The 17,484-nt window shown below is 39.6% G+C and overlaps 1 protein-coding gene across 1 annotated transcript; it reads right to left on the bottom strand.

Annotated features, from left to right (window-relative positions):
- Positions 1-4: 4 nt before the first annotated feature.
- LOC140244248 (mitochondrial intermediate peptidase-like) lies at positions 5-17,361 on the bottom strand. Its single transcript, XM_072323882.1, has 16 exons — positions 16,328-17,361; positions 15,058-15,231; positions 14,490-14,578; positions 13,189-13,339; positions 12,293-12,475; positions 10,869-11,074; positions 10,101-10,161; positions 9,111-9,163; positions 8,248-8,401; positions 7,369-7,532; positions 5,627-5,666; positions 5,161-5,203; positions 3,393-3,538; positions 2,383-2,577; positions 1,183-1,378; positions 5-448 (listed from the first exon to the last, which is right to left on the bottom strand). The coding sequence occupies exons 1-16, from the start codon at positions 16,499-16,501 to the stop codon at positions 381-383; spliced, it is 2,097 nt and encodes a 698-aa protein (XP_072179983.1). The 5' UTR covers positions 16,502-17,361; the 3' UTR covers positions 5-380.
- Between the last annotated feature and the right edge of the window lie 123 nt (positions 17,362-17,484).

Below are 17,484 nucleotides of genomic sequence, written 5' to 3'. Positions count from 1 at the left end.
GGTACAATCACTTTTAATGATCAAACTCTAGTCAAGTCAAATCAAGCACGAAATTCCTCTGAGTTGTCAGTGGATACTACAAGAACATACTGTCTACCGGCGGTGGGCTGACATTACCCAATCAATTGCATTGCTTGGCATCTGCTGGTTAAACAACACAAAGGTCAATAGTCCCACAGGCAGTCATTTGTGTGGTAAAGATAATCCTTGAAAAGGAGCCATGCTCCCCACTGCTGCCAAGAATATCTGTTGCATACACACAGATGTATCTTCATCAACATGTTGATGAATAGTTATCCTGCACTGGCAAAGTCTGAGGCTTTAATTGTACCAGGCAGGGTGCCAGGTAAGTCTCCAATATCACAATTCCTTCCTCTTTCTCATAAGTTTGTTTCGGTTATCAAGGCATCAACCAGTTCACTTGAGGTCAGGTGCTTGCCAATCATATCTGAAGCAGGACAAGAAAAGGATATCAATAGAAAATTACTGAGAAGGAAATATATAACAACTCTACCTACACGAAAGTGTTCATGTGGAACTGCAGCACTCTTGACTTGAAAGAATATGAAATTCTAACAGTACAGGCATTTCAAATTTTAAGTTATATCAGCTTAAAAATGACACAATTTTTGACAAAGTCTACTCCAAAGTTTACCACTTTAATCATGAAACAGGAGGAAACAACTACTGATGCTGTGAAGTCACTTGACAACTGCAGAGTGCGAGTGCTATTAAAGTGTTCAGGTACATAATTTCAAGTAAATGCAACTTATTAAACACTGCACCCATTTTGACGTAAGTGCTTGGAAATATAGAAGAAGAAAGAAGAAAGAAAAGAAGAATAAACAGCAGAAGAAGAGAGGAAGAAGAAAAAGAAGAAAGGATGAAGGCAAAGAAGGAGACAAAAAAAGACCAATTATTATAGGGAAAAACAGAAGGGAAAGAAGGAGATGAAGAAGAAGAAGAAGAAAAAGGATAAAAAAAGGGAAGACCAAAAATTCCTCTGCTAACACACATTGCATTTCCTGGAAAACTTTGTCAGAACTTGGATCTCTCCGTTAAACACTGACCGAGCTGAACTGGCAGCACATCTACCATTACTGCGGTGTTCCATACTTGCGCACATGTGGGGAACCGCAATAATGGTGGATGTACTGCCAGGTTCGATCGGTCTATACTCACTCTGCACCAGCAGGGATGGTTCTTTCCCACCCCCGTGGGAGAGCATCTCCCGCCGATATCGCTCCCCGGTGGTCCTGCTCAGGGGATCCTCCGCAAAGCACCTGTGCCAGACCTGTGAGGCCACTGCTCTGGAGTAGAGGTATGAGTAGTACTTGGCCCCGTAGCCCACCAGGTGGCCAAACCTAAGATGCCACGCCTACTTGTGGAAAGGGAACAAGAAACAGAGATCATATAGAAAACTCTTTTCCTCAAGAAAAGTGTAAACTACTGTAGCTCTGCTGTCAACCTGGCATCACAATATCAAGTTTTGTCCCAGACTCTTGTCTATTTTTCTTTCATATTTCATCGAATCCGGTGAAGAGTATGACAAACATTTCATGTTTATGAAAAAAGAAAACACATTTACCCAGTAGGACACTTAAAGGTACTTTGAGGATATTTGACCTTAATAAGTCTGTGAGTGTACTTTTTGCAAGAAGTCAGTTTTCACAAAATTTATCCTGCTAGTGGAAAGTGACATTACAACAGGATGCCTCGAGCTTCAAATCCTGTACCTTCATAGGTTTTAAGAAGCAATGAGGAATAACAGTGTCACAATACACAATCCATGTTGGTTACATAACCTTTGATAAATCTGGTTGTTTTACCTCAAGGGAGTGTCAGTCAGAGTTCCTATGTTACAAGGTAATCTTCATTATGAAACCTTGACCCCCACAAACTGACATCTCAACATGCTTGCTATAGGCATGTCTCTCTCAGCCTGAAGTTTCAAAACAGTGCGCTATTTTGCGGTTAAAACTAGCCCGATGTCAAAATAGCGCGCTATTTGTGTGGTGAAGACACAAATAGCACGCTATTTGGTCAGAAAAATATCCCAGGAAATCTTGGGCTAGTTCGTGAATTAGCGTTATTGATATCCCATTCAAGAGTATAGGAGATTCTGAGCGAGGAAATCCACTTTCAAACCGTGGGCTAAGCAGAGTAATGATAGAAAGTATGCATGCATCAAATTTCGGGCTAATTTCCCCAAGCGGGCTGTTCGAGCTGATGAAGACGCACATTCGCAGTGTCGGGCTATTTTCCCAGACCGCAAAATATCCCGCTAGTTTGAACTTCGGGCTGATGAAGACATGCCTTATGGGACAATGCAGGCAAAGTCAACCAAAGGAGACAGAGGGATGCAGTTAGTAAAGGACTTACGGAGCCCTGGACGTAGGGGATACTGGAGTGCTGCCTCTGGATGTCGGCCAGGATGTCAATCGTCGGCTTCCCAAGGGGGTGGTTCCCGTGGAACACCTGGTCCAGGATGGAGTAGAACACCTGGGTCTGCATCTCATAGGCAGACCCAAACTTCTTGGACTGACACAACCTCGTGATCATCTCTTCTGGCAGAGTCTAGTGATGGTCGGGGGTGGGGGGGGGGGGGAGAAAAGGTCAGATTGGGCACTTAGCAACCATAACTGAAGAGAGGAAATATTTCTTTGAAGAAGACTTTGTTTTAAGTCTACATATGAAGAAATATTTGTGGTAGTTGTGGTGGTGGTGGTAGTTGTGGTATTGGTAGCAGTGGCGGTAAGTAGTAGTGGTGGTGGTGGTAGTGCTGGTCGGGTAGTACTGGTGGTGGTAGTACTGGTAGTGGTAGTACTGGTAGTGGTAATACTGGTGGTGGGAGCACTGGTGGTGGTAATAATGGTGGTGGTAATAGTGGTGGTGGTACGTAGTACTGGTGGTGGTAGTACTGGTAGTGGTAATAGTGGTAGTGGTACGACTGGTGGTGTTAATAATGGTGGTGGTAGTACTGGTGGTAGTACTGGTGGTTGTAATAGTGGTGGTGGCAGCAGTAGTGGTGTACGTAGTAGTAAGACTTCCTCTCCCTTAATCCTTCTCTCTCTAGCCATATCTTTTCTTACCTCTATTGTCTCCCATCACTTTCTTTCTTTCTTTCTCCTTCTCTCTTTCTCAATACTCCTTTTTCTTACTTGAAACCTCCTCCCAATGCTTTCTCCCTTTCTTTCTCTTCCTCTGACTTGAAAACTCCTTCATCCCTTTCCTTTTCTTCCATTCCCTTTCTCTCTATGCCTCTCTATTTCTAACATCAAACCACCTCCATAAATTTCTTTGTTTCTTTCTCTCTCCACCTCTTCCTCTCGTTCTCTCTATCTCTCGTTCCCTCTATCATATTTTTCTTCTACAGACAAGCTATCTGATACCTCATTCGTCTGATGGTGTCTGGCAAACTCTCTCAGCACTCGATAGTCGTTGGCAAAATACTCCATGAGAATGGAAGGAACCTCAGCAAAGTCGGTGGAGCATCTCGTCCCCGTCACATGCTGGTAGCGGGTGCGGCCTAACATGGCTGGGGAAAGAGGCAGGCGGTTCCGTCAGCATAATACACATCTTATCAGAATTATGTACTTATACTTGCCAGTGAATAAAGCATGTATCAGCTTATGCTAAATACCTCCTTATCGATTCCTTCTTTTTTTCTTTTTTTTTAAATCTGTGTAAATTATTCAATAAACAAGCTGTAAAATTAAAATTTGGTTACCTGAAACAAAATAAAGGCATGAAGAATTTGTGGTGTGGAAATTTTCATGCATGGACAATTCGAGGCACGGAAATTTTCAGACATTTTGCTTTACAAAAACTAGCTGGAAAATATAAGGTGCAAATTTGTTTATTACTATGCAAGTTTCTAGCTATACAGAAAAGTTTAACAAAAGTAAATTTGTTATACTACGCCTACAAACCTAAAAACTGCTGTGCACGAAAATGTCCAATATCACAGAACTTTCAGTTCATCGCTACTGTAAAACACAATATTTTTGTGGCATGAAATTTTCGCGAAATGGAGCCAATGGCCTTTTTCGCTGTATGAAGTTTTTGCGAGTTGCCTCTAAACATTCAATGCATATAGTGTAAACAAGAACTTTTGTGTGCATTTTAATTTCAGGAATCTTGGCTCTCACAAAATTAAAATGCATGCAAACATTCCTCGTTTTACAGTATCTATTCTACTCAAATGGAATGGATGATTATATATTTCGTTGCACTAACTTTGTGATGTATTGTAAATAAGAATAACATACAAAAAGAAATATCCCGGGAAAAATGAACCATTCATTTCAAGGTGCTTCCTACACATGTATGATGCCTCTTTCCTGAGCATCCAAGAAATTATATTAGAGCTTTCAGTACACAAGAATGCAACTTTCTTTGACATTGAGGCATACAAAACATCAGGGAAGAAAAAAGAAGACAAAACTCTGATGTACCATCACCAGTAAGCACCATCACTGTTTGAAACTAAATCAAAATATGCTGTTTGAAATGAAATGCATCTTAGCACTTTCCCACCTCAAGATCAAGGAATACAACACACAGCAAATAATAGCCAATTAAAAAGTTTCGATGTGAGATAACGGATCAAATCTATATTATGCTTATAGAGTGATTATTTAGAGCAAGAAACATGTGACTGCAGCACCACAATAAAAAAGCAAGACGATGTCATGCCTTTGGACAAGAGTTGACTATAAAATAAACAAGCGTTGTGAGTATTGGACCGCCATTCCAAGGCAACATGAGGTGTCATAAAAAAGTACAGTAATCAATCTAGACATTTGCATTCATTTCATACGGATTTTGCTTGAGCTAGAGATCATATCCATGATACTTTGATGCCACAGGGTGTTTTCTGGATGAAATACGGTGGATGTAGGGTAAGCTTGGAAATCAGGATTATGGGTCATTACATTACACCTACATACATTATATGTACAAAGAGTATGATTGCAACTGATTGACAAATTGCCCTACATCGACGTAAATAAGCACTGAATTGATTCAGTGCTTATTTACGTCGATGTAGGGCAATTTGTCAATCAGTTGCAATGAAAACATCTCGACGGAAGAATTTCAAGAATTTGAAGAAGAGTATGATTATTGGAGATTAACAGATATCCAATGTCAACTTACAATGGAGTGCATGGCCAAATTCATGAAAGAGGTTCTCCATCATCTGGAAAGAAAAATAATGGAAACAAACAAATAAAGAAATAGATGAGACGGGAAACCATCACAAGATTTAACCACCTCTTCTTGTAGCTACAAACTGCTGTGAATAACATCTTTAGATACTGATACAGAGTTCTATGCATTTACTTTATGACAGAAGTACCCTTGCAATATTCAAAGACTTGACTTTGCTGCTTCAACAGCAGCATGTGACATGAGTACAGCAATTCAAACAATTCAACCTAAGTTGACCTTTCATTGAGTCACATATGATAATGATAATAAGTGCCATTTATAGAGCACATAATGATTATTATCATTTTTATGGGACTCTGGAAGGATGGTTAAGAATGAAAAATCTTGTGAGCACAGAAATAAGACACAGAAGCAGACAAAAGCTCTCAAATGCTGGCTTTCAGAAACTTACCCCATGTGTAAGTAGAGGTAGGGACCCTGGTCTGGAGGATCTGTACATAAAACGATCAGAAACTGGTTATTATCAGAATCTTCCTAGCTCTGTTCATTGTCCAATTGTCATACAATTGTCTTCTCTGCCAGTACAAGATGGTAAAATTTTCTCCTTCTTTTATTGCAACAATGTTGTTCATGTTATCTGAATGGCTCATATTGAGCTCCAAATTCTGTACGTGGTCACCACGGAGGTATTGAAATGTTTAGAACTGGCACATCAATCACACTGTCCTTTAAAATTGCAAAATTAATTGCCAGAAAGCCACATCATGCGATAACAAGATTTCTTCAAATGCCTACAGTTTATGATATGATGAAAATTTGCAAAGTAATCCAGACTGGGATAGATTGGGGCACTGCTTTCACAGGAAAAGGTGCTGGTAATATTTCCATGGCACACCTTTCTTAACAATTAAAGAGAACAAAATGTCATTGAACAGGACATACTTCTTCATTACATACAAAACTAACAGAACTTTTGTATAAAGTTCATCTTATTGAAGGAAGAAAATGTTATAAATGTAAAATGAATTGGACTCATGGGTTAAACAAAACAAAACAATCTCCTAAATATCCACAAGCTATGGCAACGACACGTATAAAGGAATGACATTCGAAAGTAGCTTAGGATCTGTTGCGAGACAATGCATCACAGTAATCTAATGAAATGTTAGGTCCAGCAATATCTGTTTTGGCTTGCCATGTACTTGTCAAAACTGATAAAAGACCTTGTCTTCCGTGATTGCATACAGACATAAACCTGTATTCTGAGCTTTCTAGTGATATTCAAGCTTGTGTGCAAGAGTCCAAGACAGGAAAAGTGAGGAGGGTTTCTGTAACTACTTGAACCTTTTGAAGACTAGTGCAACTTAAAGGGACTGTACAGTACTGGTTGAGGTAAGGATTCATGTTTTGAACATTTCTAAGTGAGATAATGAAAAGCCTTTTATGAAATATGAAAGAGCATGTTATTTTAAGAAGGATTCAACGTTTATTTGATGAAAATTGGTTTTCAAATGGCTGAGATATCCAAAAAAGTGCTAATAATAAAAGGCGACATGCCCCAACTTTATTAGTATCTCTTTGTTTCACTTTGTTTTTGGATATCTCGGCCATTTCAAAACTGATTTTCATCGAATAAACTTTTGATACCCCTTAGAACTGCATGCTCTTTCACATCTATAGAGTGGTTTCTGAATATCTCACAAAACGTTAACAGCTAAATCTTCACCTCGACCAGAACTGTACACACCCTTTAAGCCCGCCGCACACTACACGATTTTGCCCCGATTCACCGGTCTTAAGACCTTAAGACTAGAAGTGTGACGTCACAGTCTTGCCATTTTCTAGTCGTACGACTGGGTCTTAGCGCCAGTCGTAGAGATTTGACATGTTGAATTTCTACGACCAGTCGGGAGCTTTCAGCCATTCACAATGCAGTAAAATGCAAGCTCACGCAGTGCGCACTGCGCGCGCTTTACAGTCGGGTCGTATAGTGTGCTGTGTCCGGTCGTACGACTGGCCTTAAGACCCAGCTTGGCTTAAGACTTTAAGACCAGTCTGATCGTGTAGTGTGCGGTGGCCATTAGACCTCCCGAAAGTGACAGAGTAATCAGCAAGCTGATTGTGGTCATTCTCACAGAAGAAGAAGAAGAAAAAGATGAGAAGGAAAGAAGTTTCCAGGAGGGGAAAACTCACGGCAAGCTGCAGGCCAGGACGATCCTGGGCAGCTGGTAGGTGCCGTCGTCCAAGAGTCTTCCCCCTCGGATGGTGAAGTGACAGTCCTGGTGCGGCTTGCCTGGCCTGTCGAAGAAGTCGCAGTAGATGTAGCCTAGCAGACCCTCCTCCTTGTGCTTCACTGCCTGTCAGAGTAGGACACACACAAGGAAAACAACTGTGCAATCAATACTGCAGTCACACAGGAGGCTCGGTCTCGGTGGAAGGCGTAACAGTACAGCATAATACAACTGCCACTATTAAATCAGGACTTGGATATGTACGTTACAGTGTTATGTGCAGGTTTATGTGTCAAACTTAGTGTCTAATGTGACGGGGCTTTAACAAGTGGTAATATTAACCCGTTGAAGACGAGTCCCGAGAAGACACAGGCAGGTGTCTATGGGAAATACATGTTATAGCAAAATCAGTCAATCCTAAATGGGTTAAATGGTGCCTTTATGAGTAGTGCAGCGAATGTTGTATGTCCTTATGCTTTTCCCAATATGAAAATACAAATCAATCTGTAAATTCAATTCAAAGTGAATTGAATTGAAATGTCAACTACTAGTGCATGTGAATACTGAGTTACTATACTTCACTTCTCACTAAGGGGGGGGTGGAGTGGACGAGAAGCAAGAGTAATGGTCTGTGCCACACACCTCCCTGAAAACAGGAGACTAATGACAGAAAATGAACAGTATCACTAAGGTAAATCATGTTATGTCATGGAAACAAAGTGACAACAAATCTCAAGGGTCAACTTCCATTCCAGACCAATATTGTGATGCAGTTGAGGGGTTTCTCCTTTAGAACTGCACCACAGAGTTGAACTGAAATCACTGCACAGCACATTCTCACCAGTTTCAGCACGTCTGGAGCCCACACCTCCCCGTGCTCGGGTGGTAGATTCTCCAGCTCTATGTCATAGAGTCTGCCCACAATGACCTGCAGACCTTCCATGCATGCTCCGAGGGAGAGGTAGGGTGTGTAGTCTGAGGGACTGATGGCAAACCTGAAAATGGAATGAAGAAATGCCAGAGCTCACCAACACCATTTCAATATGAAGGTACAGTGTATGCTGAAATTTGGATGCCACAGTGATTCAATTACTGGAATGACATAGATCTGACAACTGTTCATACAATAACCGAGTTTTTCTCTGTAAACTTGTATTTCTGAATGCACACGTGTCCTCTAGAATTTGGAATGAGCAGAAGTACCTTAATCCATATCAAAAAGCAAAATTCAAGTCATGGCAACATCACTCAAAGTGACCAGAGAAAAATAGAATCTCTGGTTTAAATTTTGAAATCAAATCCATAGATCAAACAAAGACAGAATAAACATGCTATGCCCATCTTAGTGTGTACTTATTATTGTATGTCTGTCTGCATAGGTAGTTTGTCTCATGCATTTCCATAACTGAAATTTCCATAATTCATGAACTGCTTGAAAATGCCTTTATGAATTTGGCATTTTAGTCTCTAAATGACATATAAAGACAACAATCATAAGTATGCAGTAGTTAGAATACACACTCCTGGGATTTTGAAGTCTATATACAATATCTGGAGATATATGAAAATCACAATGAGTAGTAGTCTTTGAAGAAGGCACAATTTAACTTGGCATTTTCCATTGATAATGGAAGGGGATATCACGCAAATATGGTACTTGCAAGATCTTGAAGTGATTAAAAGATATTATTTTTCAGTTGTTACCTTTCACTCCGTGTGGCACCCATGTAGAATGGTGGGTCCCAGGCGAAGATTTCCTAGTAGCAAAGTAAATACGGACAGTCTGGATATCAATGTGATGTATCAACAGAATACCTGGTAGATAATGTATGAGCATTTGAAATATGTTTGGACTTCTTGTATTCTAAAAGTGCAGTCAAATGTGCCTTCATGTCCACCTGCCATATACAGTGGACTCCCGTTATAACGAAGTCCTCGGGACCGGCAGTTTTCTTTCGTTATAATGAAATTTCGTTATAACCGAATGAATAAACAATAAAAATACATAGAGTTGATAATGTTGCGGCCATAAATTTTATTTCGTTGTAACCGGAATTTCGTTATAACCATGTTCGTTATAACGGGAGTGCACTGTACAGCCACTGAAAAATCCCCCCTCACCCAAGAGAGAAGCCATGTTAAAGACCCTGTGCTTAGCGGGAACTTGTCTAATGCAGCTAGCGGCCACCAATAATTTTTTTTTTCTGCTTCGCAGCAGTGACAGTCATGCATTCAGGCATAGTACCAAATGCACTTGTGAAAAGCTTGTTTGCTGGACATGCATGCTCATTTGGAATAATCATGGAGCTAGTGTATACACTTCATGGAACAGTTCTAATAAAAGCATTGTTCAATGCATAAAATATGTACATACATTGTCTAAAGCAGCCACCTGTCCATAACAGCCACTTTTTTTGTCTCCCTTGGGTGGCTGCTATACACAGGTTTGACGTAGTGTAATTGCAATTATAACAACATTTTCTACACGCAGGACTGGGCTTCAAGACCAGTATGTTTTGAAATACGTAAGTTAAAGCTATCACTGGGATATTCATAAACAGTACTACATTTACTATGTTTATGCTTGAAAATGTTATAATAATAATAGTTAAGTACATTTATAATGCACCGTATCTATCATTACTAATATTCTCAGCACATGAGAGGCTGTGATGCAATCTTACACGAACTTACCGAAGAAGTTGGATTACACCGAGCTTTTACTTTCCTCAATTCACTCAGTTCTGTCTCAACTCTGCGAATGAATAGAAAAAAACCCTATGCTTGAACACATAATGAATATTCAACCATCACATTCATATGTACGCAAATACTGTAAAAGTGGATATTTTCGCGTGACTAATTTTTCGCGCTAGGCTGGGTCAGAAGAGTTTCGCGTGTTTTTAATTCCGCGGAATCAAGACATCACGCACAGGAACGTATGGCAAGCCAAAATATTCGCGTGTTTTTATTTTCGCGCTAGTTTCTGGTTGCGCGAAATGCGCGAAAATTTCAACACCGCGAAAATTTCCACTTTTACAGTAGTCTGCTTGAGTGTTGAGTGCAAAGACATGTAATATTTGACTCTCAGATTTCAGAGTAAATGTGACTGAAAGTACTTGTAAATAAGATATTTGTAAAAGTACAATAAGAAGATCCTCCAAAATGTTTAAAATACAAAGTAAAGTCTTTAAAATACAAAGTACATAGTGTACGCACATCAGGGGAAGCCTGATTGTTTTATTTAACATTTTCATATTACTTTCTTTCAGATTATTTTGATGTTTGTTTGGGGTTTTTTGAAGTGCCAAATGAATGAATAAAAACAGCAACAATAATTATAATAAATACTGTGCCTCAAACAAAATGTACTCATCTCTTCTATTAAAAAGAAAGAAAAAAGAAAAGTGGTTTGAACAGAATATGAGGAAGAAAGACATAGGCTTTGCTTCCTGGCCTGACCTGTCAAAGAGCTTCTGAGAAGTTGAAGAAAGGAAGGCCATGACATTCTCTGGACTGCCTGCCATGGTCCCCCTCAGGGCCCGGTGGGCCCAGGTGGAGAAACCGACGAGGTTGGCGAGGCGATGGCGCCCCGACAAAAGATGGTCCAGAATCTGCGACTGGTCCCTGTTTGGGTGCAGGTAGATCTTGTAGGCTGCCTCACGCACCTGTACAGCAGCACCAAACAGGCACAAATTATTATAGGTCTGGCTTGGGTAGACAGTTTGCAAGATGAATCAATGAGTTCCATTTCATACACGTACCTGTTCTGTCTCTTTTTCTGACCCATTAGAAACATATCAAACTGCATAAATATCGATATAGCTGCATGTGAAGATACTCATTTTCAGTGACAATTTGAAATCAAACAGAATGAAAAAAAAAAAATGCTTTGCAAATATAACAAAAAAGAGAGAAGAATCTCTGCAGATGAACCATTGTACTGATGCAGAATAAAAAACAAACTTGTTAAAAAATGGGAGAGTGCAAAGAACAGACATCAGCTTTGTCGAAATAATTTATTTAATGTCAACACTATGTTTTCTTATTTTGGACAAAGAAACAAAATTTATAGGGTACCAACAGACAAATTGCATACCTGCCAACATTTCAAGATGAAATATCTTACTCGTGGATTGCAAAAATCTTATTTTATATGCAAACTGAAGTTAAAAATTTTACTTTCGGTCAAATCTTCAGAAAATACACATGAAAGGTATATCTAAATATTCTTTAAAAATCTGATTTCTCTGACAGAAAATCTGATTTTGCTATTTTTTACATAAAAAATCTTACTGAATCTGATAAAATCTTACTAGTTGGCAAGTATGAAATTGGTTGCTCTGTATGACAAGTTTTGTTCGAGCAAAAACATGTTGCCATGTACAAATGGACATATGCAGCACATTTCCATTATATTAAACATGGTTATTAAGAAATTTCATTACAACAAATTGGAAATTCAGGTGTAATTATTTTCTAAATATCTTTATGTATCTAATTCATTTGAATATAACACAATTTCTGTAGAACAAAAGAAAACAGCTAATCCTAAGGACTTTGTTATAATGGGAGTTGCCTGTACTGCACAAGAGCTTCTACAAGAAATTTAGCCAAAGTACATGAGGTATACGCCATATATTTAGCGACTCTAATTTTTTCCGAATCCGGACTTCCTGACAATTTTGCAAGTGGTTAAATTCGCGATTGTGGAATACTGAACTGAACGTAGAAATGTATACATGCACATCACAGTCGTGTCAGGATGAGAGTTGACACTTTTGTGTATTTTTGAATTAGCGAATAGCACCCGACTCAAGAAATTCGCAAAAAACAAAAACCTCATGAAATATTCGCCGTATGCATTAGATTTTCTATCCACTTACGAAGTCGTTGGGACTGTCGCTGTTGAGAGAATTGATTGTCACGTTGTCTCCATCCACTGTGAAGCAGTAGTGGAGGTGTTGGGGGAGCATTCTCTTCGCAACACTGTGCCCCACCTGGGTGTTGTGGAGGAAGTGGCTACCAAGTGTCAGCAACTCCTCGTTCAGCGCCACAAACTGCTTTCTCTGCAAAGAAAGAAAACAGACATATACAATACCACAATTAAAATCTTTATTCCTATTCAGCCTCGACAGATTGAATACTGTCTAACCCAGCACGTGACCCACAGTAAATTCAGAATTATATTCTCATGCATAAGGTCTACACTTGCATTGCTCTGTACATTTGTTGCTGTTTTTGATAGTAAATAGTGCTGTGTTGAATGGGAAAAGAATGTAAAACACATTTTGGACTTGTCCGAAGCATACTCACATGGAGAAACAAAGAAAAATCACAATATTTTCATTAGATAAAGCCATAACTCTTTAAGATCATGCACACATGAAACCACAGGATGAGTTCAGAATTGTATTGTATCAACAAATGTTGATAGCTTTAGATAGGATTCCAATGTGACGATGTCCACAGACAGCCCTATTAACTGATTTGAAAATACAGATGCTTCACCTTATTCAACTGATGTAGTAAGGAAGGCAGATGGCGTAACATTTGCTACGTCATGTCTCCGTCCACATGTGACTATGACATATGGTGTAAGTGTAAAAATCAAAAGAAAATTAAATGATTTTCTTGTCTCCATTTGTCTGTATGTTTGTTGTTATTTTTTTTCTCTTTCTCTTGGTAAAAAAAGTTTTACAGATTTGAACATGATGAACTGAGACCGTTACTGCTAAACGACAAACTCAGTGGTAAGAAGCTGGTATATGGGACAGCTGACCTTGCTTTCTTCCAGGTGAATTCCGCTCTGCTCAAAGTCAAACATGAACAGCTGGGCCACCCTCTGGGTCTCCTCATCCATTGATGACATCACCACTGTGCTGTCCAGGAGGCGACGCAAGGACCGGTGCAGCTCCACATTAGTGTTGAGTCTGCATGAAAGAAAAAAGAAGAAATTAAATAGCAGATGAGAAAAATACTGCGAGCAAGCTCTCTTACTGGAGCACAAACCCCCTGTTCAGACGCAAGCCAGTTTATACCAAAACTTGATAAAGAAATGATGTATAAAGAATCATCGTTAACGTATGGCCGACAGACCATTCAGACACTAATCTCGACCATTCTGGAAAATGTCGTATAGATGTGCAGTTTCCCACTGTGCACGCTGTTATGGTCAGGAGTCACTGCTATGGGGTAACCTTTTGTGCACGCTCCCATTATGCCCTGCCCAGTTATACCGTTCTATGGTCGTCATGCGTTCAGACGCAAAATGGACATGATGGAATGCTGATTCGTTATCGAGTTCTAGTTCGAAACGATGCTCTGACCGTTGTTTCGTTATATGTCGGTTCGTTATATGTCATTTCGTTAGTCAGCATTCAGACATATATATTCATCATATAGCTATACTATTTTGGTATAGCTATACCGTTCTAGTATAAATTTGTTGCGTCTAAACACCCTGATCAAGTACCAAGTCATTTTGCTTCTGTTGTTAGGTATGATAATATTTCCCTACTATTCTTGACAGAAGACATCCCTGGACACAGGAAAATATTGCCGTTTTAAAAATCTAGCCATTTCTAGACCCTAGAACTGGATCAGTGCAGGATTCCTTTTATTCAGCAAAGATGATTTTGATTTGAGTAAATGTCCCAGCAGAGACATTATGGCGAGTGAACTGCATTTGTGAGTGTACAGACAGCATTTACTGCAGGTATAATTAATTCCCGTGTAAATGAAGTTTGTTAGTAGCAAAAATTTTGACTTTGTTTGGGGTCAGAATCCAGGATAAATTTCCCAATCCCTTTTCCTGTTTCGACAACCGATGCTTGTACCAGGAATCATTTGGAGCATGATGATTCACGATCACTACACTTGAACCTCTCATCATGAAAGCATTATTAGAGAAAATGTCCTTTTGTATACTGGAAAAATGGTATGCCTGAACAATTAGGGAGTCTGTGTTATGTAAATATTGCTGTTGGAATTGATACGAAATGCAACCAATGGGATTATTTCACTTCAGAGGCTGTCAGAGTATACAGTAATGGTCTGAGATGGCAAGGAACCTTTACTTACACCTCAACTGTGGCACTGACCGCCATGCACGCACTCTCGGCAGCTTTCCGGAAGTTTTCGTCTGGGTGTGCTATCCTCACAAAATCAGACTGGAAAAGAATTTTAGGCAAGTCTTTAATTCAGCAATGTTGCATTGATGGTATTGGAAGGGGCATGATAATCCTTGGTGAGGCTAACCTGGGCAAATAAAAACTCTATTCTTCTCATTACTAATACTCTATCATATCTCAGACATCAGTTATGAAGACGATAATTGACGCAAATGATATCATCCATACCAACACTTATCCCAATGTATCTAGTATATATGTGGAAACTTTCAGAGACAGACAGATGCGACTGCGGGGAAATACAGACAGCAGATCACCTGGTAGAGGACTGCACCATCCATCGCCTGGCGGGAGGATGGACTGCCCTCCGTAGCCTCACCCCTGCTGCCAGGTCCTGGTTGAAGGACGCAGTCTTCATTGCATAAAACTCAAGATGACAGATCAGACAGACAGACCACAAACAAGAAGATGAATGTATTACAAGGACAAGGAAAAAAAAAACCACAAACTTTTCTCACCAGGTCAGCGACCCTGCACAGGGCATCGGAGAGTTTATCAAAGATGACCACAATTTCTGGACATGGCTGGGAGTGAATGACCTGTTGCAAAAGGTCATTGACCTCTGCCAAGGACTTCTCCTGTGCTTCAAAGAAGCCCTCTGGTCTCGTCAGTTCTGGCATTCCAAATAGGCCCTGAAAATTGTGAAGAATTACGAATTGGAATATTAAAAGATGACAGAATACACAAGAGAACAAGAAATTACTAATACTTCCCTTGCTGATAGGGCACAGACACCAGGTGACAACTTTCTGCAACCGACAAATCATTGATTTACATTCCTTCTCATTTTGTAGCAATGAGTTAATCATGAATCTCACTGTATGCACTTGCACTGATCAGTGTATGCATAAATATGGGGGACAGAATAATGTATATAGGTGTCAGGTGTAGGGGCCCCATACTCCCACTGCTCTGTAAGCAACCCTACATGTTCTCCTGACAAGTCTGGGCAATGTTCACTGGCATTCCTTACAAAATGTAGCTTTCTCAGGTACCAATTGAAGTTTGTGAACCCTGAAATACAAACAATCATTAAATATATAGACTGAACTACTCAATTTCAGTAATTATCACAATAATCATCTACACAAAATACCTACAATGAAGGTGCTTGTCCACAGCTTGAAATACACCACAAGTACATGTCATGAAGTATATTATCAATTGGGACCGGGAGTACGGAAACCATCTTCATTCACATTAAAGGTCCAGTTTACCTTTGGGAGCAGTGATTTCAAAAATTTTCAAGATATCATATTTGATGCATATGTGTAGGTCTGTTGTATCATAAAACATCCTACCATATGAAATATTTGCAATAAAACCTAAGATATAAGGAGATATTAGGGTTTTTCTCAATAAACCGTAACTGTATACGGTTTAGTCTGGAAAATTTTTTATTATAACTATTGTTCACATTTTGTGTATTTAACAACACTTAACATCGATCATACGGATTCAAATTTTGACAGTGGTTGTTTCTATCCCTAACTCACATTTTAGAACTATTTCATAGCACTAATGCTTTCATCTGCAAATGGTAAATTATGCCTTTAAGGAATATCAAGATAATAATTTCCCTTTCAAAATGGTGGCCTAGGAGTCTCTTTTCCATTATTTTCCCCAATATGTGATATACCCTTCACAGGACTTTAAATCAAAGCAAAGCTGTGATAATGTGCGGTTTCCTCATCTCCTTACTGTACTGATCTCTAAACACAACCTTACCACATTCTTCCCTGATGTTTCGAGCTTCCGACTGGCCTTGGTGTTGAAGGCAGATCCCAGTGGTGACCATGTTGCAACACCCCGAGAAGAAGTACTGCCACTGCGAGGAGTGAGTCCCTGCGCTGTGGTCAATCTTTTGATAACTCTTGTAATGTGCTGTCTGTAAGCTGCCATTGTTGTCTGTGTGACATGCTACAGACTGCATTCGGAGACAAAGGGTATACAGTGGACACATATGACATTTGAAAATTGAAGTAAAGTATACAATGTGCACAAACCAATACCTTCACAAAATTAACAAGATAATTACAATGATTCTTTTCAGGGCTCTTATGCTTTACAGCAAGATGCAAAGTAAGTTACAGCTCACACAGCAAAGTACCTCTGAGCCCAGAGACTGTTTTTATTTGTTAGCATGACTACATAAATATTTGCGCCGACAAGGATTAAAAATGATATAATGCTAAAGTCTTCTTTTTTTTTTTCTTTTTTTTTTTTAACCCAGGGGAGCCTTTTCAGTAATACCACTGTTCATTCAAAGGGCCCTTCCAGTATCATTACCAATGCACTGCCAGTTACCCATGTTGACACCTTGGTCAAGATCGCTAGATCAGGGAGACCTTGCTGGGTCGAAGCATCTTGTCCCACTCGGAGGATGTAAGCACTGGGAAAGATTCAGTATTGGGTGTTTGTGGACGAGATGTTTATAAATGATGCTTATTTCTGCAGTCAAATTGTACATAGGACTACCATGTACAATGTAATCCATGGACTACAATGAAGATTAAACTACCTTTGTTACTTAAAGCCAATAACATCCAATATTTGTCTTATTATTATTATTTTTTTTTTTCAGTAAGGAGAGTGATAGCGAGAATTTAAGAATCACGTTGGGAAAATGTCTGAGAGAAGCTCAAAATGGAATGTAAGGCAAGAGGCGGGTTACAATTTGAAATTGTGCATGTTGCATAAAAAATATGTGAAAATCATGAATGAATATAAACCTTGTCCTTGGCTTGGTCCCTATGCACTTGCACATGATGCAGGGGCAACTAAATAAGGATAATTCACATACAGTCTCGAGCACGAGCCCTTGAACGGACTCTTGACAAGAGTCCGCTGTGCTCTCTGCCCCGACTCTGGTGCACTTAATTATC

Source organism: Diadema setosum, chromosome 21 (genome assembly GCF_964275005.1).
Source record: "Diadema setosum chromosome 21, eeDiaSeto1, whole genome shotgun sequence".
In the NCBI taxonomy this organism is placed as follows: Eukaryota; Metazoa; Echinodermata; class Echinoidea; order Diadematoida; family Diadematidae; genus Diadema; species Diadema setosum.
The sequence above is the reverse complement of the archived record's forward strand: the minus strand, read 5'-3'. Positions and strand labels throughout refer to the sequence as shown.